Source organism: Staurois parvus, unplaced genomic scaffold, assembly GCF_062004578.1.
Source record: "Staurois parvus isolate SC_StPar_1 unplaced genomic scaffold, SC_StPar_1.0 ptg000704l, whole genome shotgun sequence".
Classification (NCBI taxonomy): Eukaryota; Metazoa; Chordata; class Amphibia; order Anura; family Ranidae; genus Staurois; species Staurois parvus.
In genome coordinates this window covers 2068857-2095305 of record NW_028318500.1, presented here as the reverse complement: position 1 = coordinate 2095305, position 26449 = coordinate 2068857, and the positions used below count along the sequence as shown (strand labels likewise).

Below are 26449 nucleotides of genomic sequence, written 5' to 3'. Positions count from 1 at the left end.
GCTCCTTTCTTCTACCTCCACTCTTAACTCCAAAACGCACTGACTCCTGCTATATTCAGAACAAATGGTGTATTTATATTTTTGTATATGTGGACCAGCTCTCACCTTTAGCTACACCCGTTTTACGACTGGTGTCTGTTTCCTGAGAGAATCATCCCCCACTCCTCATGTGATCTTTATCAGCTTCTAATTGGGGTGGAGTTGAATGCTCATTTGAGCATCTCCCTATAAATTTAGATCAGCTCATGGGGGAGATCTCTGATGGGGGGCACAGTCTCTGATGGGGTGCTGCTTCTGATTGAGTGCGGCTTCGAACGAGTGCATAGAAGAAGCAGTTAAACGCAGCAATCTAATTATGCCTTCTCTACTTTCACAGGTAAATGCTCCTTTCTTCTACCTCCACTCTTAACTCCAAAACGCATTGACTCCTGCTGCCTTCCTCCTGGGTAAATGCTCCTTTCTTCTACCTCCACTCTTAACTCCAAAACGCACTGACTCCTGCTATATTCAGAACAAATGGTGTATTTATATTTTTGTATATGTGGACCAGCTCTCACCTTTAGCTACACCCGTTTTACGACTGGTGTCTGTTTCCTGAGAGAATCATCCCCCACTCCTCATGTGATCTTTATCAGCTTCTAATTGGGGTGGAGTTGAATGCTCATTTGAGCATCTCCCTATAAATTTAGATCAGCTCATGGGGGAGATCTCTGATGGGGGGCACAGTCTCTGATGGGGTGCTGCTTCTGATTGAGTGCGGCTTCGAACGAGTGCATAGAAGAAGCAGTTAAACGCAGCAATCTAATTATGCCTTCTCTACTTTCACAGGTAAATGCTCCTTTCTTCTACCTCCACTCTTAACTCCAAAACGCATTGACTCCTGCTGCCTTCCTCCTGGGTAACTGCTCCTTTCTTCTACCTCCACTCTTAACTCCAAAACGCACTGACTCCTGCTATATTCAGAACAAATGGTGTATTTATATTTTTGTATATGTGGACCAGCTCTCACCTTTAGCTACACCCGTTTTACGACTGGTGTCTGTTTCCTGAGAGAATCATCCCCCACTCCTCATGTGATCTTTATCAGCTTCTAATTGGGGTGGAGTTGAATGCTCATTTGAGCATCTCCCTATAAATTTAGATCAGCTCATGGGGGAGATCTCTGATGGGGGGCACAGTCTCTGATGGGGTGCTGCTTCTGATTGAGTGCGGCTTCGAACGAGTGCATAGAAGAAGCAGTTAAACGCAGCAATCTAATTATGCCTTCTCTACTTTCACAGGTAAATGCTCCTTTCTTCTACCTCCACTCTTAACTCCAAAACGCATTGACTCCTGCTGCCTTCCTCCTGGGTAACTGCTCCTTTCTTCTACCTCCACTCTTAACTCCAAAACGCACTGACTCCTGCTATATTCAGAACAAATGGTGTATTTATATTTTTGTATATGTGGACCAGCTCTCACCTTTAGCTACACCCGTTTTACGACTGGTGTCTGTTTCCTGAGAGAATCATCCCCCACTCCTCATGTGATCTTTATCAGCTTCTAATTGGGGTGGAGTTGAATGCTCATTTGAGCATCTCCCTATAAATTTAGATCAGCTCATGGGGGAGATCTCTGATGGGGGGCACAGTCTCTGATGGGGTGCTGCTTCTGATTGAGTGCGGCTTCGAACGAGTGCATAGAAGAAGCAGTTAAACGCAGCAATCTAATTATGCCTTCTCTACTTTCACAGGTAAATGCTCCTTTCTTCTACCTCCACTCTTAACTCCAAAACGCATTGACTCCTGCTGCCTTCCTCCTGGGTAAATGCTCCTTTCTTCTACCTCCACTCTTAACTCCAAAACGCACTGACTCCTGCTATATTCAGAACAAATGGTGTATTTATATTTTTGTATATGTGGACCAGCTCTCACCTTTAGCTACACCCGTTTTACGACTGGTGTCTGTTTCCTGAGAGAATCATCCCCCACTCCTCATGTGATCTTTATCAGCTTCTAATTGGGGTGGAGTTGAATGCTCATTTGAGCATCTCCCTATAAATTTAGATCAGCTCATGGGGGAGATCTCTGATGGGGGGCACAGTCTCTGATGGGGTGCTGCTTCTGATTGAGTGCGGCTTCGAACGAGTGCATAGAAGAAGCAGTTAAACGCAGCAATCTAATTATGCCTTCTCTACTTTCACAGGTAAATGCTCCTTTCTTCTACCTCCACTCTTAACTCCAAAACGCATTGACTCCTGCTGCCTTCCTCCTGGGTAACTGCTCCTTTCTTCTACCTCCACTCTTAACTCCAAAACGCACTGACTCCTGCTATATTCAGAACAAATGGTGTATTTATATTTTTGTATATGTGGACCAGCTCTCACCTTTAGCTACACCCGTTTTACGACTGGTGTCTGTTTCCTGAGAGAATCATCCCCCACTCCTCATGTGATCTTTATCAGCTTCTAATTGGGGTGGAGTTGAATGCTCATTTGAGCATCTCCCTATAAATTTAGATCAGCTCATGGGGGAGATCTCTGATGGGGGGCACAGTCTCTGATGGGGTGCTGCTTCTGATTGAGTGCGGCTTCGAACGAGTGCATAGAAGAAGCAGTTAAACGCAGCAATCTAATTATGCCTTCTCTACTTTCACAGGTAAATGCTCCTTTCTTCTACCTCCACTCTTAACTCCAAAACGCATTGACTCCTGCTGCCTTCCTCCTGGGTAACTGCTCCTTTCTTCTACCTCCACTCTTAACTCCAAAACGCACTGACTCCTGCTATATTCAGAACAAATGGTGTATTTATATTTTTGTATATGTGGACCAGCTCTCACCTTTAGCTACACCCGTTTTACGACTGGTGTCTGTTTCCTGAGAGAATCATCCCCCACTCCTCATGTGATCTTTATCAGCTTCTAATTGGGGTGGAGTTGAATGCTCATTTGAGCATCTCCCTATAAATTTAGATCAGCTCATGGGGGAGATCTCTGATGGGGGGCACAGTCTCTGATGGGGTGCTGCTTCTGATTGAGTGCGGCTTCGAACGAGTGCATAGAAGAAGCAGTTAAACGCAGCAGTTGAACGAAAGCAGGAGAACCCAAGCAGCAGGAAGACACAACAACAGCAAGAAACTCTACTGCATGCTGGAAGACTGCAAGCAAACACCCTGGGAAACCTCTTACATGCCTGAGACCCACTCTGTGTACCTTTATATGATACACCCCTCTTCTCATCATATTACTACCCTCTGTTCCCAAATCCCATTTCTCTACCCCTCTGCTCCACCCCACAACCTGTACATCTCCCCCTCACTGCTATCATCTCCCTACTACTGCTCTCTTCACCTCCCCACAATGTCTCTTCCACTCCTCCTTCTCATTTTCCTCTCCTCCGTTCCCAAAATCCATTCACTATATCCCTCTGCCCCTCCCAAACATTTGTATATCGTGTCCTCACTGCTTCCCTCACCCCTCTATGGCACCCACCATCTCCTCCTATTACTCCTCTCTCCCACTGACCCCAACACCTCCACTAGGAGTTTCTCACACTCCTGCACATCCCGCTCCCATGCCACCTTTCTCACCCTTCTCCTCCTCCTAGCCGCAGGGGACATCTCCCCGAATCCTGGCCCTCCACCTCCCTCACCCGCTCAACACCCTCCCACCTCCATGTCCTACTGCAACCCCCGAAACTTAGTATCTGTCCCCCTGCTCCCTAAAATCTCCCCCCCGTTTTCATGTGCACTCCTGAACGCCCGTTCGGTGTGCAACAAGCTTACCGCCATCCACGACCTCTTTGTTTCCCGCTCCCTCAACCTCCTAGCGATCACGGAAACCTGGATCCAGCCCACTGATTCTACCTCCCCTGCTCCACTCTCCTACGGAGGTCTCACCTGGACCCACTCACCCAGGCCTAACGGTCGTAAAGGTGGTGGGGTTGGTCTGCTCCTGTCACCGCAGAGCACCTTCCGAGTCCTCCCAAACCCCCCCTCCCTATCCTTCTCCTCCTTCGAGGCCCACTGCGTCCGACTATTCTCCCCAACCCCCCTGAAGATTGCTGTGATATACCGGCCTCCTGGATCCATACCTCGCTTCCTGGATGACTTCTCCTCCTGGCTACCCTTCTTCCTCTCCTCTGAGCTACCCACCATAATTCTTGGGGATTTCAACATCCCTGTCAACCTCGACAACCCGGACACAGCCCATCTCCTCCACCTAACCTCCTCCTTTGCACTTGCACAGTGCATACAATCCACCACCCACTGTGACGGAAATATCCTGGACCTTGTCTTCTCCAACCGCTGCGCTCCCCACAACCTCACTAACACCCCCTTCCCTCTCTCTGACCACAACCTGATCACCTTCTCTATCTCCTCGTCCTCCAACGCCTACCCCTCCAAATGTCACACTACTACCAGCCGTAACCTCCGCAACCTTAACCCTGCCTCCCTCCACTCTGCAGCTGATCAACTCCACGACCGCATCCTCCCCCTGTCCTGCCCCGACTTGGCTTTGACCGCCTACAACAATGCGCTCTCAACAGCCCTTGACTCACTAGCGCCTTTAACCACACGCAACATCAGACCCCGACCGCTCCAGCCCTGGCAGACTGATCACACCAAAACCCTCAAACGACAAAGTCGTGCCCTAGAGCGACTATGGCGCAAAACCAAATCCAAACAAGCCTTCACCCGCTACAAATCTGCCTTCCGCACCTACACCTCCTCCCTCCATGCTGCCAAACAGGCCTACTTCTTGACCCTCATCAAGGCCCTCTCCTCCAATCCTCGCCGACTCTTCTCTGCCTTCAACTCTCTACTCTCTCCACCCCCACCTCCACCCAGCACCTCACTCACTGCCCTTGAGATTGCCAATCACTTCAAAAACAAAATTGACACAATTCGCAAGGACATTGCCACAACTCACACGCCCTCTCAACCTGTCCCCTCTCACACAGCTACCCCCTTATCCCCCTCCCCCTCGACATAACCCGCAGGGACCTCGTCGCTGCTCAAACTTTCTCCAACCCCCTTCACCCTCACTCAACTACCCCCTCATCACCCCTCTCCCACGGCCCCACCACTGCTCTGACCTCCTCTTCCACCCCACCCTACATCCCTCATACTGAAGCTCCTCCAACACTCCGCACCTTTGACCTTACTACCATCGAGGAAGTCTCCAAGATCCTCTCTGATGCCCGCCTCACCACCTGCCCCCTCGACCCTATCCCCTCACAACTCCTACGACCTTCCTCCTCCTCCATCCTACGCTCCCTCACCCACATCTTCAATCTCTCCCTCTCCTCAGGCACTTTCCCCTCCCCTCTGAAACATGCACACATCACCCCCATACTTAAAAAGCCCTCCCTGGACCCCAATGACCCGAATAACCTCAGACCCATCTCCCTGCTCCCATTTACATCTAAACTCCTCGAGCGCCTAGTCTACACCCGCCTATGCTCTCACCTCAACGACAACAACCTCCTCGATCCCCTACAGTCCGGCTTCCGTCCCCTACACTCCACCGAAACTGCCTTACTCAAACTCTCCAATGACCTGCTAACCGCCAAAGCTAATGGCCACTATTCAGTGCTCCTACTCCTTGACCTCTCTGCGGCCTTTGACACAGTCGACCACCCCCTCCTCCTCAAAAAACTACACTCCCTCGGCCTCAGAGATTCTGCTCTCTCCTGGCTCTCATCCTACCTGTCACAACGCTCCTTCAGCGTTACCTATAATACTACCACCTCCCCCTCACTCCCCCTCTCTGTTGGGGTCCCTCAAGGCTCTGTCCTCGGGCCCCTTCTCTTCTCCATCTATACCTCCTCCCTTGGCCAACTCATACACTCTCACGGCTTCAACTACCACCTCTATGCCGACGACACACAAATCTATCTCTCAACCCCCCACCTCACCCCCTTGGTCTCAGCCCGAATCACACACCTACTGAGCGACATATCAGACTGGATGTTACTCCACTTCCTTAAATTGAACCTCTCCAAAACCGAGTTTCTTGTCTTCCCCCCAGCCCGGACACCACCCCCCATTGATTTCTCCGTCACATCCAACAACGCTACCATCAAACCCGCCCCGCAGGCCAGAGTACTGGGTGTCATTCTGGACTCCAACCTATCCTTCCAGCCCCAAGTCCAATCTTTAACAAACTCGTGCAGACTCCACCTCCGCAACATCGCCAAAATCCGCACGTTCCTTACCCCAGAAACCACTAAACAGCTCATCCACTCCCTCATCATATCACGACTCGACTACTGCAACTCCCTCCTCACTGGCCTGCCTCGCCGCTGGCTATCCCCTCTTCAGTCCATCCTGAACACGGCTGCCAGACTCATTCACCTTTCCAACCGCTCTGTCTCCGCCACCCCCCTCTGCCAATCCCTCCACTGGCTTCCGATTGCGCAACGGATCAAATTCAAAATCCTAACGCTGACGTACAAAGCTGTCCACCATACTGCCCCGTACTACATCTCTGACCTAATATCCAAGTACCGCCCAGCACGCACACTCCGCTCCTCACAAGACCTCCTTCTCTCTAGTTCCCTGGTCTCCTCTTCCCATGCCCGCCTCCAGGACTTCTCCAGGGTGTCACCCATCCTCTGGAACTCCCTGCCCCAACCCATCAGATTATCACCTACTCTCCTCTCCCTTAGGCGCACCCTGAAAACCCATCTCTTCAGGGAAGCCTACCCCACCCCCTGCTAACTTGCCGACCTCCTCCACTCTTCCTACCACTCCATCCCCCACAGCTATCTCCTCCTGTGCCACCACCCCCTCCCTCCTAGATTGTAAGCTCGAAAGAGCAGGGCCCTTGATCCCCTCATGTTTTGCATTGTATTGGTATTGTTCTGTCACATGTTCTGTCTCCCTTTGTAATGTACAGCGCTGAGCGAACTATTGGCGCTTTATAAATACTGTATAATAATAATAATAATAATATCCGCCTGACCAAGGGAAGCTGCTGGACATGCATGAATATATGGTTAATTCTAGAAAAACTGTCATGAGGATTGGAATAGAATGTAAAGTCTTGTTCAGTTGGGTGAAGTTCCCTCCAGACGTCCGCCAGCCCCGCTGTCTGCATACGTTCCTCTAGCATGAAGTCGTGAGAAGGGGCCACCCCCGGGCATAGCGCCTATCCAATGTGGAATCCAAGGTAACATTTGAATCTCCCAAAAGAAGAAGAGGACCCTAGGAGTGTCGCGAAATGATGGTGCAAAGATGAGAAAAGAATTTATGCTGAAAGCGATTGGGGGCGTAGTAAGAGACAAAAGTAACCTCCTGGTCCCAGAGGGTGCCCTGCAGGAGCAAACATCTGCCCATGGGGTCCGCTATATTCCAAGCACAAAGGGGAAATTGCATTTGAAAGCTATCAGTACACCCCGGCGTTTCTCAGGAGCCGAGGCCATGTAAAAAGTGGGATAACAAAGTGCTGATATTTGATACACGGAGGATGTGTCACAGTTGCATCTTTGTACACCACTCTTGAGCACAGGGAACTGATATATATTCCTCAACTATATATACTTGCACCGATAACTGTGTTTAAATGTTCTCTTGTAGTAATCTCAGTCTCTTAATAATAAGTAGATTTAAATAAATAAATAAAGAAAAAACATAGTTATCCACTTATTCTTGTATTCCATCTCTTGTGTTCTAAGATCAAGTGTAGTGATTCCATGCACTCACATCAAGTGGTGTACCTGCCAAACACCAGGTCACAAAATGCTTTCCCCCCTTGGGGCTCCTTTTTTGTTCCAATTGGTTAAGCTTCAATTGAATTGACTCTTCCTGTTGTCACTTGATGGTATATGCCACCTCCACATACACTCACCAGCCACTTTATTAGGTACACCATACTTGTATCGGGTTGGAACCCCTTTTGCCTTGAGAACTGCCTTAATTTTTCGTGATTAGATTCAACAAAGTGTTGGAAACATTCCTCAGAGATCTTGGTCCATATGACATGATAGCATCATACAGTTGCTGCAGATTTTCTGGCTGCACATCCATGATGTGAATCTCCCATTCCACCACATCCCAAAGGTGCTCTATTGGATTGAGATCTGGTGACTGTACAAGGCAGGATGGATCCATGCTTTCATGTTCCTAATTCTGACCTTATCATCTGAATGTCACAGCTGAAATCGAGACTCATCGGACCAGGCAATGTTTTTCCAATCTTCTATTGTCCAATTTTGGTGAGCCTGTGTTAATTGTAGGCTCCGTTTCCTGTTCTTAGCTGACAAGAGTGGCACCCAGTGTGGTCTTCTGCTGCTGTAGTCCATCTGCTTCAAGGTTCGATGAGTCGTATGTTTAGAGATGGTATTCTGCATACCTTGGTTGTAATGAGTGGTTATTTGAGTTACTGTTGCCTTTCTATCATCTCAAACCAGTCTGCCCATTCTCCTCTGACATCAACAAGGCAGTTCTGTCTTCCGTTTTCGGACCATTCTCTGTAAACTCTAGAGATGGTTGTGCATGAAAATCCCAGTAGATCAGCAGACCAGCCCATCTTGCACCAACAACCATGCCATGTTCAAAGTCACTTAAATCCCCTTTATTCCCCACTCTGCTACTCGGTTTGAACTTCAGTAAGTCGTCTTTCCCACGTCTAGATGCCTAAATGCATTGAGTTGATGCCATGTGATTGGCTGACTAGGAATATGTGTTACTAAGCAATTGAACAAGTGTACCTAATAAAGTGGCCAGTGAGTGTATACGGGTGTATGGTCCTTTTAAACGATCAAGGTTTCTCCCTGCAGTAGAGTCATACAATAGAGCGGTCCCCACAGTGTGATAAGTTGTTATAAACCAATATGTTAATTCAATTTGCACTTTCATCACGTACAAGAAAAAAATGCATGTAATGACAGACAGTGGGTCTGCGGCTCTTCCAGTTTCGATACTCAGTCATCCGGTTCTGCTTCAAACGTAGCGTCATGATCTCGTGACTTCCATAGGGGTGCAGAAGTGAGTCTGATTTTGTATTCTCCAGGTTAAAGTGTTACTAAACCCACAACAGTAAAATCAGTCTGTATATAAAGTAAAGCATGAGTGATATATTCACTGTGGAACCTAAGGGGTTAATCCTCTGCATTGTGTAAAAAGGCCATTTGATCCTTTCTTCTCTGCCCCTCCTCTTGTTCAAATGTCCTCCTGATAAGACAGACTGAACCGTAACCCTTCTGCACATGCCCAATTTAGTGTGTATTGCTAGAGAGGGTTTTTTTTTTCTTGGGAGAGTGCATGTGATCAGCACAGGGCCAATCAGCACTGTCCAGACAGAAGTCAGGGGTTTTGCATCCTCCTAGATCAGAAAGAATACTCCTCCAACAAGCTTTAACCAGTGCTCTGCTGGACACTGATAGAAGTCACAAGATTGCTCTAACTGCTGATGAGAAAAGGGTATTTAGCAGTTTTTTATTTACTGTTGTGTGTACTGTGGGAGACCAGATATAATGAATGCAGGGTCTTGGGTTTAGTTACTTTAAGTAAGAACAACCTACAACTGCTGAGAGAAGAAGCACTTCGGTCAGGAGTATGTAATGTACAGCACTAAGAAGGTGAGGGTCCACTTATTTCATATGATCACTGCGGGGATGCACACCATTTAAAGATTTACAGCACCAGGTTTGTGGGATTACTCTCCAGGAACCATGATCCATCTTTACCAATCGACAGGGACGGTCCACGGGCCCTCTGGTTCAGACTTGGTGTTCCGCTCTGTCTCCTGCTATCAGAGTAGCCTGCCTGGCAGCATGGCAAGCTGGGCGGTCAGTAAGTTCTTTCCTCGCTCTCTCTCCAATCCTGGCTCCGAGGCCTAGTTCAGCACTTCACCTGTAAGCACAACTCCTTCTCCTTCAATCTCCCTCCACAGTCTCCTGGCCAATCTCCCAGGCTTTGATATTTATAGTCCCCCGCCCACACACTACCTCTCCTGGAATATGTAGTCCCAGACACTCTGCTTATCAGCCAAGTCCTGCTATTCAGAAATACAAGTTCCAGAGGGCTGTCCTGGCAATGTGAGTAACCCTACATAGCAGGCCACTGCCATCTAATGTCCACTTTAATGTATTGCAAGTAAAAACATTTTAATGGGTTACACAGTTGGTTTTCATTTCATCCTTCAGCACTATCAGTGTTCAGTGGACAGTTCTCACTATTACAACTATCAATGAATAATTTGGTTCTTGATGTTGCAGTCCTGTTGTCAAGGTCCTACCTTTCCTCAGGGTTTGTGCTTCTCCATGTGCTGACATCCATCTTGGGTGTCTGCTAAGCATTGTGGGATCCTTTATGCTCTCAGTCCTCTGCAGCTCCTCCCAGGAGGGTGCGGCTTATCACATTCAAGTCTGTCGGTTCCAGCCGTTCTTTGCATTCGTGTCCTGTATGTTGCATTGCAGCAAGCTCTTGTTCTGCTCTTGTTGCTCTCCTGGAAACCGACTCGGCTTTGACAAAGACTCCTCTTGCTCTGACCCTTGGCCCGTTCTGACCATTCTCTGCGTTATTCCATTACCTGACCTCCCGTTGCTGAACCCGGCCCGTGACCTGAGTATTCTTGCCTACCGTATTGTACTGTCTGTTCCGCTATTATCGACCTGGCCTGTCCGACCACGCTATACGTCTTCCCATCTGGCCCCTACCCGCTATACGCCATTGGCGGCAGCCGTTACCGCAGCCGGGGTTACTCGGGGGTCGCGACCTTGTCTCAGGCTGCGTCAAGTCCATCCCCACCATCAGGGGCCCTGGTGAAGGGCAGCCTGGGGCTTAGACTCCGCGCCCTGAGGGACTCCGGTCTGTGGGTCACCAGAGGCTGTCGCCAGTTGGTGAGTGACCTTACCATAAGGCCTGCCTGACCATTCCACCACTCCAGCCCTGACACTTGTCCACTCTTCCCACTTTTTCTTTCTGCACAGTTTGGACACATTTATGATATAATAACATTATTGAAACTCTGGCTCTTTTTCACCAAGGTCATTATGGCTAAGTTTAGTTTTACCATGTCACAACCCCACACATTTCCTAACCCATTGGTTTTCCATGAACCAAAAGGTGGTAATCTTACAGCCAGCATGCTGTGGCTGTCATTTCTCCACCCTTCACCTACCTGGTCTCTGTATGTGTAGATAAGTAAGCTCTGGTTATCTCAGCTTAAGGAAAAGAGGGGAGAACACTTTTGCACTTATTCCAGTGCTGATCTCTACTATCGTATAACAGCTGAGGATCCCAGATCCTTCTGATTATTCCACCTTGGTCTGAGTACACTTTATGCTAAGTCCTGTGATCTGGCTGCACAGTCCGGACTCTCCATTTATAATTATGGAAGTCCAGCAGGCTACAATGTTTGGAACATTTCAGCAGGAGTATACAGCGAAATACAGTTCAGATTTCAGACACATAATGGACTACAGCTTAAACGTATTCCCCAATTTAAAAAGTTTTTATAAGCAAACTTTTTTTTTTTGTACATCAGAACCTAATATCAAGTCTTTTTGTACTTTTGGATAGAATGGGGAAGAGCTAGAACCATTTTTTACATCTTCTGTGGTCCATGGTAAAAAGAGTTTATAAACCTTGACATGGACATTGAAAAAAAATCAACAGGGGGTTTTACCCTTTTTCATTCAACAGTGAAGATCTACATATACTACTTGCCTAATACTTTTTAGATATATATGATTGTCTTCGACCATTCAGAGCCTCATCCCTTTATAAAGTGCTGCACTGCATGGAACAGTCCTATCCAGGACTGCCCACATGCTCCATTTACAGCACTACAGTGCATTGTTGTGCACTGAAAGTAAGGTAAGACACACATGACTTATTTTCACCACAGCCTGTTGTGACACACGACATCACATCACAATGTGCTACAATGCATGCAGGTAAATGAAATATATTTTTGAATTTATAATTATATAAAATAAAAAAGAAATCACAGTGCAGAGCTGTGTTAGCTTTGCAGGTGTGAAAGGACCCTAAATTGTAGTAACTTTTATTTTCTGAAAATGTTTCAATGCTAGAATAATGCTTTTTCATCACTTTTATAGACATTACATATTTACAAATAAATCAAACAAGTAAAAATCATTTGACTGTAAAAGCATATCACTGAATTTTTTTTAATTCAGACAGAACTCACACAGACAGTAATTACACTACTTAAATGAGAATAGACTGTAAGTTGTAGATGAAAACTAGGCATAATTTTTTCTTTAGCACATATAATGATTTTTATCAGAAGTATATAGTAGGTGGAGGCTGCTGACAGCCAATAAAATTTGAAAAACTTTGCATAGAAAGGTGTGGTTTATATACAGAGTATAACTATGAGAACATATTAGGATTTTTTTTACTATCATCATTCTCTCCTTTTTATTGCAGATTCTGTGGCTCAGTTTACTATCATCCAGGAACCCACAATAACCGCGTCTCTTGGTGGTAATGTAATTTTGTCCTGTGGTCATAGTGATGGCTCTGTAGCTGGTAGTAACTACCCACACTGGGTATATCAGTCACCTGGGAGTGTTCCTAAACTTTTAACAGGTAGTAATGGAGCCAGTAATCATAATGTAAAACCCCCAGGAACCTCTGAACGTTTTACTGGATCCATCCAAGGAAGCTCAGGCGTTTTGTCTATCAGTAATGTACAGGCTGCAGATGACGGGGATTATTACTGTGCTCTATGGACTGGTAGTGCATGCACAGTGCTACAAATTTACACACAGTGAGACACTAATATAAACTTCCCCTTTTGTTCCTCATACATACTTGTTTAAATAGCTAAAGAATAATAAATAATCTGTACGTGTAGCAACCTCACAGAATATTCTTTTCACTGGTCTGAGAGCAGCTAGAGTAGTTATAAATGGTTTCTATTCATTACTGTTCTAATTGTGTACACTTTTATATTGCATCTTTCATTGAGCATTATAAATGATTTGCGAGCTTATAAAAAACAAATGGCAGAATTCTGCGAGCAAAGATGGGAACTGAAAATTTTAGTATAAAATAAAAACGTGATTCTTGTGAGCTACTATGGTGCATTTTATACTTTCCACGGTGAATAAATAAAAATATAAAAATGATAATATTTCATTAATAAATAACCATTATGGTTGTGTAATTAATTAAACATACTGGTGTATGTGATGTAAAAAATTAATTATCAAAGAAAATCAGATATGTAGGTCGCCTACACCATACACATACTATACATATATATATATATATATATATATATATATGTATAGTCCTAAATAAAAGTGCACAAAAAAAACCTCTGTTTTGGGGTTATTTTTTCTCTCCACACTTTTCGAATTATTGTGTCCTTAGTACTATTGATATTAGCGCATCACCATTTTATTTGTTTTGTTTCCTTGCACTAGTGGTGTCTAGGTCTAGCTGTTTGCAGCTTTTTTCAATAGTCCTATCTATACCTATAGAAGCGCATAAGGTTTTTTCTATTTTATATATATATATATTTTATATTTCAGTCACAGAAAGGACTGCAACCTAAATATATCTCCATTTTTTTTTTAAGCAAACATTTTTTTTAAGGTGGAATTTTAGTCAGAAAATGAAATCCTGCCAGATCACTTCAGGCTGGGCCTTTTTACAGGTATAGCTATATAAAACAAAAAAATGAGTGCCTATACTATTTAAAATCCAGTAAAACACCGTCTTACTCTGCTCTGCACATGCTCAGTTGCTCTCTTTTTTTAGGAACTGACAATCAGAGCCACTAGAGACCGATTTGCTGACAGCCTAAAGATTAAATGCTGCTCAGGGGTTTTGGGATTCAGCAAAATAGCAGTCTTTGGCAAGAAGAAACAGGAACAATGCTGGAGGGAATTTACACCACACACTCATTTTTGTAGCATAATTAATAATGTAGAATGTTTCTTCCGTGCTAAGAAACATTTTATTTTATCAAGTTGTTATTGGTAAAGTTCCATTTTGAACAAAAAAAAGCTAGCTAATTTGTTGATTTTTTTTCTAATCCCTCACGTTACAGGAACAGGATCAATCCACGTGGTTGTTCAAGGAGATTCTGAATAAATTATTGCAATTCATTTTGACTATAAAAATTACTTTGTCTTTGACCAGTACCTCCAGGTGCAAGGCTTTGGGCACATACTGTGGGCCCTCTTATAGAAACCTTTACCTGAGAGGCTAAGATAGACACTTTTCTATATGTATATTTTCTTGTGAGGCTTTGTCTATGTACCTGTACCACATTCTTTGTTAGCGCAGGTACATAGATGATGTCTTTTTAATACGGTCGGGGACTTTGAATTACAGGTGTTTATGTAAGTTTTGAATATAAATCATTTTAAATTGAAATTCACTATGCATTGTGATACTATTAAGATACCATTTTTAGACATGAACATTTTTTGTGCAGGAGGATGGGAGTGTGGCTGCAACTCTTTATAGAAAACCCACAGCAGGGAACACAATCCTACATGCACAGAGCTCACATCCACAGGCACTGATTCACAGTATTCCATATGGACTGTATGTCTGGTTATGATGTAACTGTATGGATGAAAATTAATTTAAACATCAGACAAAACTCTTTCAAGCCAGAGGCTATAGCAGATCAGTATTAAAGAAAGTATATCACAGAGCTTTGACATCAACCAAGTTTTGGCAAACAGCATGGTCAGATTCATGATAACATGAAAAAAATATTGGTATCTCTTAACAGGAGATGATGTTTTGGCTAAACATGTAAGAAGATCTCCTGATATTGTTTTCAGGAGATTGATATCAATTAGAGAAAAGTTAGTCAGGAGCCACTGTGCTCTAACCAAATTCCAGAGATAGCCGAGAAGTAAAGGACCTTTTAGATGCAGCAACTGCCCACAATGCCCTTGAGTAAAGAATTCACTCGTGACCTTGCCAAACAAAGAATGGTTTAATTCAAAATGTGAAATAACTTGTGACACCACGGGAGTGGTGTACCTAATATAATGTGTATGTGGTTTCCTTTATGTAGGAAAAACAATTAGACATTTTAAACATAGGCTTATTGACCACATTTTCTATACATCAAATGATAAAATGGTGACTCCAATTGGAAGACACATAGGGATGAGACATAATTTGATACTTCTTGATACTTCTTACATGACATTCATGGCATTAGAGCACATTCTTAAAAATCCCAGGGGGGTGATTGGACAAACAGGTACTCCAACAATAGGCCATTTCTATAGAGAAACCTGAGGCCACAGTTAAACCTATGCTTTTTAGATACATGCTTCGTCTGTGAGTATGTTTTTATTATTTCATTCCTACAATAAACCTTGGATAATGCACTAGGTGTGTGCGCCACCTGTTTTCTCTCTATCCAGTGGCTGATTTCCCCGTCTGAGGAGGGCTGTACCCCTAGAACATTTCCTTTGGTTGTCGCTGTCCTGGTACCCTTGGCTTCCCTTTTGGCTGTGCATATCCTGAGGCGCTGGAGAGTACATACGATATCCGGCACAGTTAAACCTGGACTAAACAAGATGCTGAGCTATAAAAACTTCCTATAGCAGATACAGGTTTGGATTCTTAAAGACCTAAGAAATGTACTTATCAGCATGAGTCAGATTAGGGTTTAAATCCTTTTTCTTGGTGTGGTAATAATGGAATTCTTTTAGGGTCATTAACCTGTCCAGTGGTGCCAAATATTGTTGCCATAAGTGATTTATGATTATATGTTAAATTGATTGTTTTTTTATTTTTCTCTTTTTTCCCTTTCTGTGTATAAATATTTTTTTGTTTGCTGCTGTAAAAGTCGCAAAGTATAAAGTTTTCCTTTCCCCACTTTTCTCTAGGGGTGATCTTCTGCTGTTGGGCCCTCCTGATACTTACACACATTTCCCCAAGGGTGTTCTGGTAATGACTGGAGAGGTAAGCAAGAATAGATGTTGACTTACTATCTGCCATGTCTCCCCTTGCTCGGCTCACTCCAGTGTGGGGGAATGATGCAGGCTTGGGCATGTAGTAATACACTTTTGCCCTGTGTATTCTAAGTATTGTCCTCCTAACCATACGCACACACTACTGAGGAATACGGATAAATGCTAAAATGCTTCATTGGGCCCTGCTTCATGTTTATGGGGAGAATCTTGTGTAACACCACTTATTGAACTGGGTGATAAGAATGGGTGGCTGTGGATTTGGTGAATCAGGGTTGGGTATGGTTGCAAGGGAAGCGGGAACTGCCATTGTTTTGTCCTTGTGAATTGTGTGGATATGAGGTAGGGTTTTGGCACTGGAATGGGGAAACTTGTGTTTTAGTTTGATTTGGGTGGGGTTTGGTTATATGTGGGGTGCAATGGTGTGGTGTGCCTGGGTTATGCATGCATGGCTGTGAGATGTGTAGAAGGGATGGGATTGAGTGGATCGGATGAGAGGACATGGGATGTGTAGGGCAGATGGGACTAAGGTTTGGATGAGTGGATATTTGGAGTACTCTGTGGGAGGTGTAAGCTGGATGATATTTAGTGGATTAGATACATGGATGTGGGATGTGTAGAGTGGATGGGACCGGATTTTGGATGAATGGATGGCTGGAGTACTCTGATGTGGGGATTTAGGTTTGGACCGGTGTGATTAGTATGGTTGAGGTGCATGTGATGTTGAAGGGGTTGTCGTGTGAGGGTAGATAGCTGAGAATGGGATATGAATGGATGGGCTTTGGAGGCTATGACAGTTAAGAAGATATATATGCAGATTGTCCTTGAACTCTACCTAGAACAATTTTCCCTTCACTTCTACTTTACTTCTAAATCACTGATAAAATCTTAAATTAGAATACCACCTGGACCAGCATAATGATCCCTATAGAGCAGGCTGGCTCCTAGTAAGACCTGTGTGCTTTAGGGTCTTCTGTACCCAATTACTCTAGTAGAGTTTTTTTTATAGCCATCCCTCTTCATTACCTTATTACCTTGTCTTTTGTAGTTGAGAGGAACCATCAAACTGAGTGATCCAAGCAGTCATAACATTGATTTGATCACCCCCAAAAAAACTAAATTTGACGGATTTATAGGTTGAAAATATACCTCCTACTGCTCCTCGGTTAGACCTCACTCCAATGCCCCTATGTAGGTCCTAATAAAATAATATTTTTGTTTTAGTATTTAAAATGTTTGTAGTAATGTGCCTTACTCCCCGCTACTCTCTTTTTGTTAGCTGATTCTGTGGAATGCTCTTGCACTCACCCTAGGGGGTTCTAGTGGCAATGAGACTTCTCCCTTGATCTGGGTTGGTGGCGGATTGGAATTTGTAATCACTTTTGTATATATTACGGTGTATATATATATATATAAGGGGTGCATTATGTTGTAAATAATATATTTTTTCTATTTTCGATAATCATTTAGATTTTATACCCCTCTAAATCCTCTTGATTTGTCCTATGAAATGCGTTGAGACACACAACAAATGTGTATGAGGACCTTCTATGTTTGTTGTGTAAAGCTATAACATACAGTTGTGGTCAAAAGTTTGCACACCCTGATAGGAATCCTGAAAATTTGGCATTGACCTTGAAAAATTTGACCAGTCATGACAAAAAAACTGTCTTTTATCTAAGGATAGTGATCATATGAAGTCATTTAATATCACATAGTTGTTTGGCTTCTTTTTAAATCATAATAATCATAATAATAAAAATCACGCAAATGGTGGCGATCAAAAGCTTACATACCCTGGAATGTTTGTGTCACGTACCTGATTGGAGACTGAAATGAAGAGGTCGGCCTCACTTGTGTCACTAGCCCTGACCCCACTGGAAGCAGAACAGAGGGTGTCTAGGGACCAGCGGGACAAGACCGCCAGCAGATGTTGTTTGCAGCTCTTGCAGCTGGAGACTTTGAAAGACTGATGAACCTCCGATTCAGGTACAGTAGTGATATCCAGAGCTGGTATGGTAGGTTGCCAGATGTGCACCAGAGTAAGACAGGAAGCTGGGATGAGAGACAGGAGCAATGTTATAGGAATAGCCGGGGTCATCAACGGGCGACCAGCGAGGTACCAAATCATAAGCAAGCCAAAGTCAGGAGCAGAGCCGAAGTCAGGAACAAGTATCAAGCAGGAGAGTAATCAGAGTCAGGTCAGGAACAAGCCGGGTCAGCAACAAGGAAATCACACAGGAACGAGCAGGAAATGGGGAACAGCTGAAGACCAGTCAGCACTCAGCACAGGCAGAGGCACCTTTTAAATAGTCCATCTGGTGCCTATCTTCGCCGTGCATGTGCACGTGCGTGTGCGCGATTGCGCATTTCTGTGCACATGTGCACGTCTATTCGCCGGCCGTCTCACGGGAATTCTCTTACATTGCCCCGGATGCCTACTAAAGCTTGTTTTTTAGGATGAAGATGAAGGTAAGCTTGCACTAACCGTGGAGAATGGACATTAGCGGATGGTTCCCAGGAATTATCCTCTGGACCGTAGCCTTTCCATTTGATGAGGAACTGGGTCTGACCACCCCTCTTTCTACAGTCCAGGATGGCTTCTACTTTATATTCCTCATTACCTTTGACAAGCAGTGGAGCAGGAGATTCTGGACCTCGATATGGAAATAGACTTGGGACTGTTGGTTTTAATAAAGAGACATGGAATACCGGAGAGATCTTCATATTCTTTGGTAACATTAATTCAAAAGCTACAGGATTAATCTTTCTTTTGATTGTAAATGGTCCCAGGTACCTTGGACCAAGCTTCTTTGAAGGGCAGCTCAATTTCAGGTTTGTTGTGGATAAGCAAACCTTATCTCCTGGTTTCAGATTCAGATTCCCCCTTCTTTTTCTGTCAAAAAATCTCTTGTTATTTGCTTGAGCCTCCAAAATAGCTTCTTGTAACATTTGACCATTCCTATTGAGGAAATACAGCCTTTCCTGTACCGCCGGGACAGCGTGTTCCCCCGGCATTTCAGGGAGGAAGGAAGGATGGTATCCATAGTTGGCATAAAAAGGGGACTGTTTGGTAGCAGAGTGGATGGAATTGTTATATGCAAATTCTGCCAATGGAAGGAGAGACACCCAGTCATCCTGTGAGTAAGAAGAGAAACATCGTAAATATTGTTCAAGGGTCTGGTTTGTCCTCTCAGTTTGTCCATTCATTTGTGGATGATACGAAGAAGAAAAGCGAAGTTTGATCTCTAGTGCCTCACAGAGAGCTTTCCAGAACTTAGAGGTGAACTGCACTCCCCGATCGGATATGATATTGCTGGGAATACCATGTAACCTCACAATCTCTTTAATGAAAGCAGAAGCAGTCTAAGCAGCAGAAGGAGTCCCTCTCAGGGGTATGAAATGGGCCATTTTTGACAGACGATCAACCACGACAAAGATGGTGGTGAACCCTTCAGATGGGGGAAGCTCTGCAATAAAGTCCAGAGAAATCATACTCCATGGTTTTTCAGGTACTGGAAGGGATTCCAATAGGCCCCAGGTTGTGGCTCTATCAGACTTGAGGCATACCGAGCAAGATCTAACGTAATTTTTACAATCTTTCATTAAGTTTGGCCGCCAGAAGGAATGGGAGACCAAATTTGAGGTCTTGTGGATCCCGAAGTGACCTGCTAAAGGATGGTCATGGCATCTTTTAAGTATGAGAGTCCTGAGTTATTCCGGTATATAAATCTGTTCTTTATGCAGATACAGGCCGTCCCTTAAAAAGTTTTTAGCTGGCAGGATCGTGTCAGGCTCAGATGGTACTATTGGGTCATGATACATGCGTGAGAGCGCATCGAGTTTGCCGTTATTTGATCCTGGACGGTATGTCAAGTGAAACACAAAGCGAGAAGCTCCCTACAGCAAGTAGCGCCATTCCTCAAGGGCCGCCTTGATGGCTAACAACTCCCTGTCTCCTACGTCATAGTTCCTTTCAGGGGAGCTTAACTTTCTAGAGAAGAAGGCAACAGGGTGAAGGAGGAACTTGAGTCCTTGTCGTTGAGACAATATAGCTCCAACAGCATTTTCAGAAGTGTCTACTTCGAGAACATAAGCTAAAGCAGGATCTGGGTGCTTTAGGATAGGCGCAGAAGTGAATAAGGTCTTTAGTTGTTCAAAAGCTGCTTGAGCCTCGGGAGTCCATTTGAAAGCAACATGTTGCCTGGTTAACTGCATGACTGGTGCAATGATACTGGAAAAGTTCTTAATGAATTTCCTATAGAAATTAGCAAATCCCACAAAACGTTGTACTGCTTTCCTGTCTTCTGAGATGGGCCACTCTAATACAGAGGTCACTTTTTGAGGATCCATAGCAATGCCATCGGGAGTAATCACAAGTCCGAGGAACTGAATGGTCTGTTTCTCAAATTCGCACTTTTCAGCTTTGGCATAGAGGTGATGTTGGCGTAACCTACCTAGTATCTTCTTCACGTGGTCCCAGTGTCGTTCTATTGAGCTTGAGAAGACTAGGATGTCATCCAAATAAACAATGATAGATAAATCAAGATAGTCCCGGAATATATCATTAACGAAATGTTGGAATGTTGCTGGGGCATTACAAAGGCCAAATGGCATAACCATGTATTCGAAGTGCCCAAAGCGTGTTCGAAAGGCCGTCTTCCATTCATCCCTTTCACGAATTCTGACTAAATTGTATGCACCTCTCAGATCTAGTTTTGAAAAGACACATGCCCCTTGTAGCCTTTGGAACAATTCAGGAATCAGAGGAAGAGGATAGCGGTTCTTGACTGTTATCTTATTGAGATCACGATAGTCCACACATGGTCTAAGAGTATGATTTTTCTTTTCAACAAAGAAGATGCCAGCTCCCGCTGGTGATGTAGAGGGCCGAATAAACCCCTTTTCCAGGCTTTCATCTATGTAATTCCGGAGGACCTCTAGTTCCAATTCAGAGAGAGGGTAAATTTGCCCAAAAGGGATCTCAGCACCGGTTAGGAGTTCAATAGGACAATCGTAGGGCCGGTGCGGGGAAAGAGCATTGGCACTCTTTTTGTTGAATACATCCAAGTAATCATGGTAGGCAGCAGGGACAAGTTCCATCATCTCTGATCAGGATGGATGCTAATAAGAGGAGTCACTGCGCATGGTTCCTTTGGAACGCAATGAGTCTGACAGTATTCAGAAGAAAAGAGGATTTCCCCAGAGAGCCAGTTGATGGATGGGTTGTGCGCCCTTAGCCAGGGGATGCCGAGGATGACCAGAAACATTGGTGAGGTTATGACATCCAGACATAGAAGTTCCTGATGTCCGGAGGATGAGTGGCAGAAGATTGGCATAGTCTCTTGCGTCACTGGGCCAGAACTGATACCAGAGCCATCAGCCAGATGGACCAAAAATCGTTGTTTCTTGGTACAGAGAGGAATATTGTATTGATTAGCAAAGGTAGAATCCATGAAACCGCTACAGGCACCAGAGTCTATAATTGCTAAAACAGAAATAGTTATTTCAGCAAGTTGCAAGTGAAGAAGGAAGAAGAGGTGCGTTCCTTGTGGGTGCATCATATGTAACCAGCTAGGAGAGGGCTTAAGAGGTCTCACTGGACATGTCAGTACATAGTGACCCGCATCACCACAGTAGAGGCAGAGGTTGGAGTTTTGTCATTGAAGATGTTCAGTAGAGGATAAAGGTGGTCTCCAAAAGCTCCTACGAGGAGAATTATGATGCCCCCTTTTGCTGGAGAGTATGTCGTATGCGACAGCAGTGGGTGAGGGGACAGGAGTCTCTATTTCAGAGCAGATCAAGACACCCCTGCTAGTTCTTTCACCCTGCCTTTCCCGGAGCTGTCGGTCGATTTGATTGACTAGGTTTATCAGGTCCTCTAGCCTGGTTGGTACCCCAACTTGGGCAAGCTCATCTTTCAAGATGTTAGAGAGATCAAGGTGAAACTGATGGCCGACAGCAGACTCGTTCCATTGAGTGTCAGAACTCCATATACGGAACTCAGCGACATATTCCTCTATAGGCCTTTGGCCTTGCTGTAGCTTGCTAAGCATAGATTCTGCAGTCTGACGACGGAAGGGATCAGAGTAAAGTTGCGACATCGCTGAGAAAAAAAAGAGTCCATAGAAGTCAGAGCCGAATCATGTTGCTCACGAAAGTGGTGTTCCCAGGATTGGGGTTCATTCTGAAGGAGTGAAATAATGAATCCCCCTTTGGTGCTTTGTGATGCAAAGGTTCTTGGTAGCAGAGAAAAATATAGCTCACAGGAGTTACGAAAGGTTCGAAACTTCCTGCGGTCTCCCGTGAAATACTCAGACATTGGCACCCGGGGTTCCGGTAGAGAGGAGAAGTTCCATGAATCATGCTGAGCTCTGTCTGGGTAGTTATGTCTGAGACTGCAGAGGGACCCATGGCTGTTGAGACATCTGACTTGGCTGGTAGTTGATTTTCCATATGCTCAAGATTTCTTTGCAAACTCGGCACCATGTAAGACAAGGCAGAGATTGATTGACAGATGTCCCCCATTGCAGAGGCCTCCCTTTCAGACTCCATCATTGGCTGACTGGTACTGTCACGTACCTGATTGGAGACTGAAATGACGAGGTCGGTCTCACTTGTGTCACTAGCCCTGACCCCACTGGAAGTGGAACAGAGGGTGTCTAGGGACCAGGGGCACGAGAGCGTCAGCAGATGTTGTTTGCAGCTCTTTCAGCTGGAGACTTTGAAAGACTGATGAACCTCCAATTCAGGAACAGTAGTGATATGCAGAGCTGGTGTGGTAGGTCGCCAGGTGTGCACCAGAGTAAGACAGGAAGCTGGGATGAGAGACAGGAGCAATGTCATAGGAATAGCCGGGGTCATCAATGGGCGGACAGCGAGGTACCAAATCATAAGCAAGCCAAAGTCAAAAGCAGAGCCAAAGTCAGGAACAAGTATTGGGCAGGAGAGTAATCAGAGTCAGGTCAGGAAAAAGCCGGGTCAGCAACAAGGAAATCACACAGGAATGAGCAGGAAACGGGGAACAGCTGAAGACCAGTCAGCACTCAGCACAGGCAGAGGCACCTTTTAAATAGTCCGTCTGGCGCCAATCTTCGTTGTGCGTGTGCACGATTGCGCATTTCTGTGCACATGTGCACGTCTATTCACCAGCCGTCTCATGGGAATTCCCTTACAGTTTGACCTTGGTACAAACAAACAAGGTGTCACACACAAGTTAAAAAGGCAATTAAGAGTAATTTCCCACATCTTTGGCTTTTTAAATTGTGATTAGCCTCTGTGTATAAATAGATTGTTAGCTCTCACATGGGTACACTGAGCAGGCTAGATGCTGAGCCATGGGGAACAGAAAAGAACTGTCAAAAGACCTGCGTAACAAGGTAATGGAACTTTATAAAGATGGAAACGAATATAAAAAGATATCCAAAGCCTTGAATATGCCAATCAGTACTGTTCAATCACTTATTAAGTGATTGAACAGTACTGAGTGGTATATACAAGACTTTGGATATCTTTTTGTGTGTGTGTGTGTGTGTGTGTGTGTGTGTGTGTTTGTGTGTGTGTATACATATACACACACAAAAATGTCTATCATTTCTATTTTAAACTGAGTGGATTGTTTTACATAGGGGGTCCACGGTGCCCCCCTTTTTTGTTTTCTTTATTGGATTTATTTGGGATGTGGTGCCTGACAGACTGACCCCATCCATGTATTAAATAAACATTTAAAACCTATTTGTACTTTTGGATAGAATGGGGACAAGCTATAAACAGTTTTTCTTTTCTTACATCTTGTGTGGTTCATGGTATGAAAAGCTTGGAAACATTGACACAGTAAAGAAAAAATCATTTTGATGTTTCATTAAAGTACAATGTATTGTAACCAGCAATGTTCACAGTACAGAGTTGCATTAGCCCTGCTGGTGTGAAAGGGTCCTAAATTGTTATAACCTTTATTCTCTGCCATTGTTTCAAAGCTAAAATTATGCTTTTTCCTATCTTTTCTAGACTTTTCATACTTACATATACAGTAAGTCAAGCAAGTAAAAATCATTTGACTACAAAAGCAATTTTTTTGTTTAAATTCAGGCAGAAATATGTACTTACAGTACTTAATTAAAACTAGATAAAACAATAACTATTAACTAGAGAAAAAAGGCATTTAGAAGAAAAAATGAATTTGCAGTTGGCAAATGAATCTGAGACACTTTGCATAGAAAGGCGTGGTTTATATACAGAATATAACTATGAGAATGAGAAGGATTCAACTAAACTCTGTTCTGTCAAAGTGATTCCTCATCATCCTGATCATGTTCTGGACGGTCTTCACTTTCCTCACTTATTTTTCCTGTAATTCACATTTTATACTTTATTAAGATTACTGAATATGATTTTTCTTTTACTATTATCATTCTCTCATTTTTATTGCAGATTCTGTGGCTCAGTTTACTGTCATCCAGGAACCCACAATAACCGCGTCTCTTGGTGGTAATGTCATTTTGTCCTGTGGTCGTAGTGATGGCTCTGTAGCTGGTGGTAACTGGCCACGCTGGGTATATCAGTCACCTGGGAGTGTTCCTAAAGGTTTGACAGGTAGTGATGGAGCCAATAATCATAATATAAAACCCCCAGGAACCTCTGAACGTTTTACTGGATCCATCCAAGGAGGCTCAAGCGTTCTGTCCATCAGTAATGTACAGGCTGCAGATGACGGGGATTATTACTGTGCTCTATGGACTGGTAGTGCGCACACAGTGCTACAAATTCACACACAGTGAGACACTAATAGCAACTTCCCCTTTTGTTCCCTGTACATGCTTATTTAAATATCTATTTTAGCCACTTACCTACCATCCTATAGCAAATATACTGCTACAGGGCAGCCGCTTTGTGCAAAATCACATAAATATAACTGATTTTGCAGTTCTGGGTAAGCCACCCTAACCACACTGCCATTGGGTGCACCAGATATCAATCACCGGGTCCCGGCCAGCTGATCACCACCAATACTAGTACAGTATATATAAAAAAAAAAAATTCCAGTATATATATCACCATTTGTAAACACTATAGCTTTCATGTAAACCAATTAATTTAACATATTGGGATTTGTTTTAGCAAAGAAATGAAGCAGAATACATTTTGGCCTAATTTAAGAAATTAATTTTAACATTTTTTTATTGGGTATGTTTTATAGCAAAATGTCAAAAATATTTGTTTTCAAAATTGACAGTCTTTTTTTGTTTATAGCGCAAAAAACAAAAACTGCAGAGATGATCAAATACCACTGAAAAAAGCTCTATTTGTGGAGAAAGAAATAACATAAATTTCATTTATGTACAGTGTTGCATGACCGTGCAATTATCAGTTAAAGTAACGCAGTGCTGTATTGCAAAAAATGCCCCAGTCAGGAAGGGGGGTAAATCCTCTGGAGGACAAGTGGTTAATAGCCAAAAAGTAATAAGCAAATGTAACCCATTGAAATGTTATTACGTGCAATACATTAAAGTGGACATTAGATGGCAGTGGCCTGCTATGTAGGGTTACTCACATTGACAGGACAGCCCTCTGGAACTTGTATTTCTGAAAAGAAGGACTTGGCTGATACGCAGAGTGTCTGGGACTACATTTTCCAGGAGAGGTAGTGTGTGGGTGGGGCATATAAATATCAAAGCCTGGGAGATTAGCCAGGAGAGTGCAGAGGGAGATTGGAGGAGAAGGAGTTGTGCTGACAGCTGAAGTGCTGAACTAGGCCTCAGAGCCAGGATTGGAGAGAGAGAGCGGAAAGAACTTACTGACCGCCCAGCCCGCTACCCAGCCAAGTAGGTCACTCTGACAGCATGAGACAGAGCGGAATGCCACATCTGAGCCAGAGGGCCCGTGGACTGTCCCTATCTATTGTGAAAAACGAATCGCACCAATCCACCAAACCACATTGATCGGGTGAGAGAGACCCATGCAGAGGCGTAACTAGAACCTTCAGGGCCCCAGTGCAAGAAACCATAAAGGGCCCCCCTGACCCTGTCCCATGCTCCTTTCCACTGGTCCCAGGGCCCTTTATTACAATCCCGCGGGACCCTTTCACATATTCTGCATAGGATTGCCACCTTTTCTTCAAGTCAAACCCAAACAATTTAGGAACGCACAACAATTTTTTTTGTAGTATAAGCTATGCTTTATATTCTGTGATTAAATAACATTTCTGTTAGAGGGGTCAGTGTCACCTCATTCATAATACAGAGCAGCAATTAGCACCCCCCTTTAGGGACCCCTATTAGCTCACAGTCCTCTTATATCAGTCCCACCTTTCCTTAGAAATCTCCATTAGATCAAAACGACCCCCTTTGTTTCAGCACCCCCCCCCTTCCTTAGAGACCTCCAGAAAGATCCCCTTATATTAGTGTCCCAGCCCATAGATTGCCTTACCAGGACTCAGAAGCAGCTGCAAGCCAGTAAGTGTGGGAGGCTGGGAGCCGGAGTTGAGGGGCGGAGCTGGGAGGTGGAGTGGCTGTGGCCCTACGGCTATTTTCCTCCCCT

The 26449-nt window shown here is 44.3% G+C and overlaps 2 protein-coding genes across 2 annotated transcripts in view; both read left to right on the top strand.

Moving 5' to 3' along the window:
- LOC149445898 (immunoglobulin lambda-1 light chain-like) overlaps positions 1-26449 on the top strand; it is a 537782-nt gene that overhangs the window by 18063 nt on the left and 493270 nt on the right. The gene's annotated exons all lie outside the window — the stretch shown is intronic.
- On the top strand, positions 9656-24690 carry LOC149445902 (uncharacterized). Its single transcript, XM_089653165.1, has 3 exons — positions 9656-9776; positions 12384-12692; positions 24344-24690. Exons 1-3 carry the CDS (start codon positions 9656-9658, stop codon positions 24688-24690), a joined length of 777 nt encoding a protein of 258 aa, XP_089509291.1.

What these genes read in the sequence shown, in the direction of transcription:
- LOC149445902 (XM_089653165.1), top strand. Translation starts at nt 9,656, where the DNA reads ATGATCCATCTTTACCAATCGACAGGGACGGTCCACGGGCCCTCTGGT. An exon ending in CATGGCAAGCTGGGCGGTCA is followed by an intron (nt 9,777 to 12,383) that starts GTAAGTTCTTTC and finishes TTTTTATTGCAG; the next exon opens with ATTCTGTGGCTCAGTTTACT. An exon ending in TTACTGTGCTCTATGGACTG is followed by an intron (nt 12,693 to 24,343) that starts GTAGTGCATGCA and finishes TTTTTATTGCAG; the next exon opens with ATTCTGTGGCTCAGTTTACT.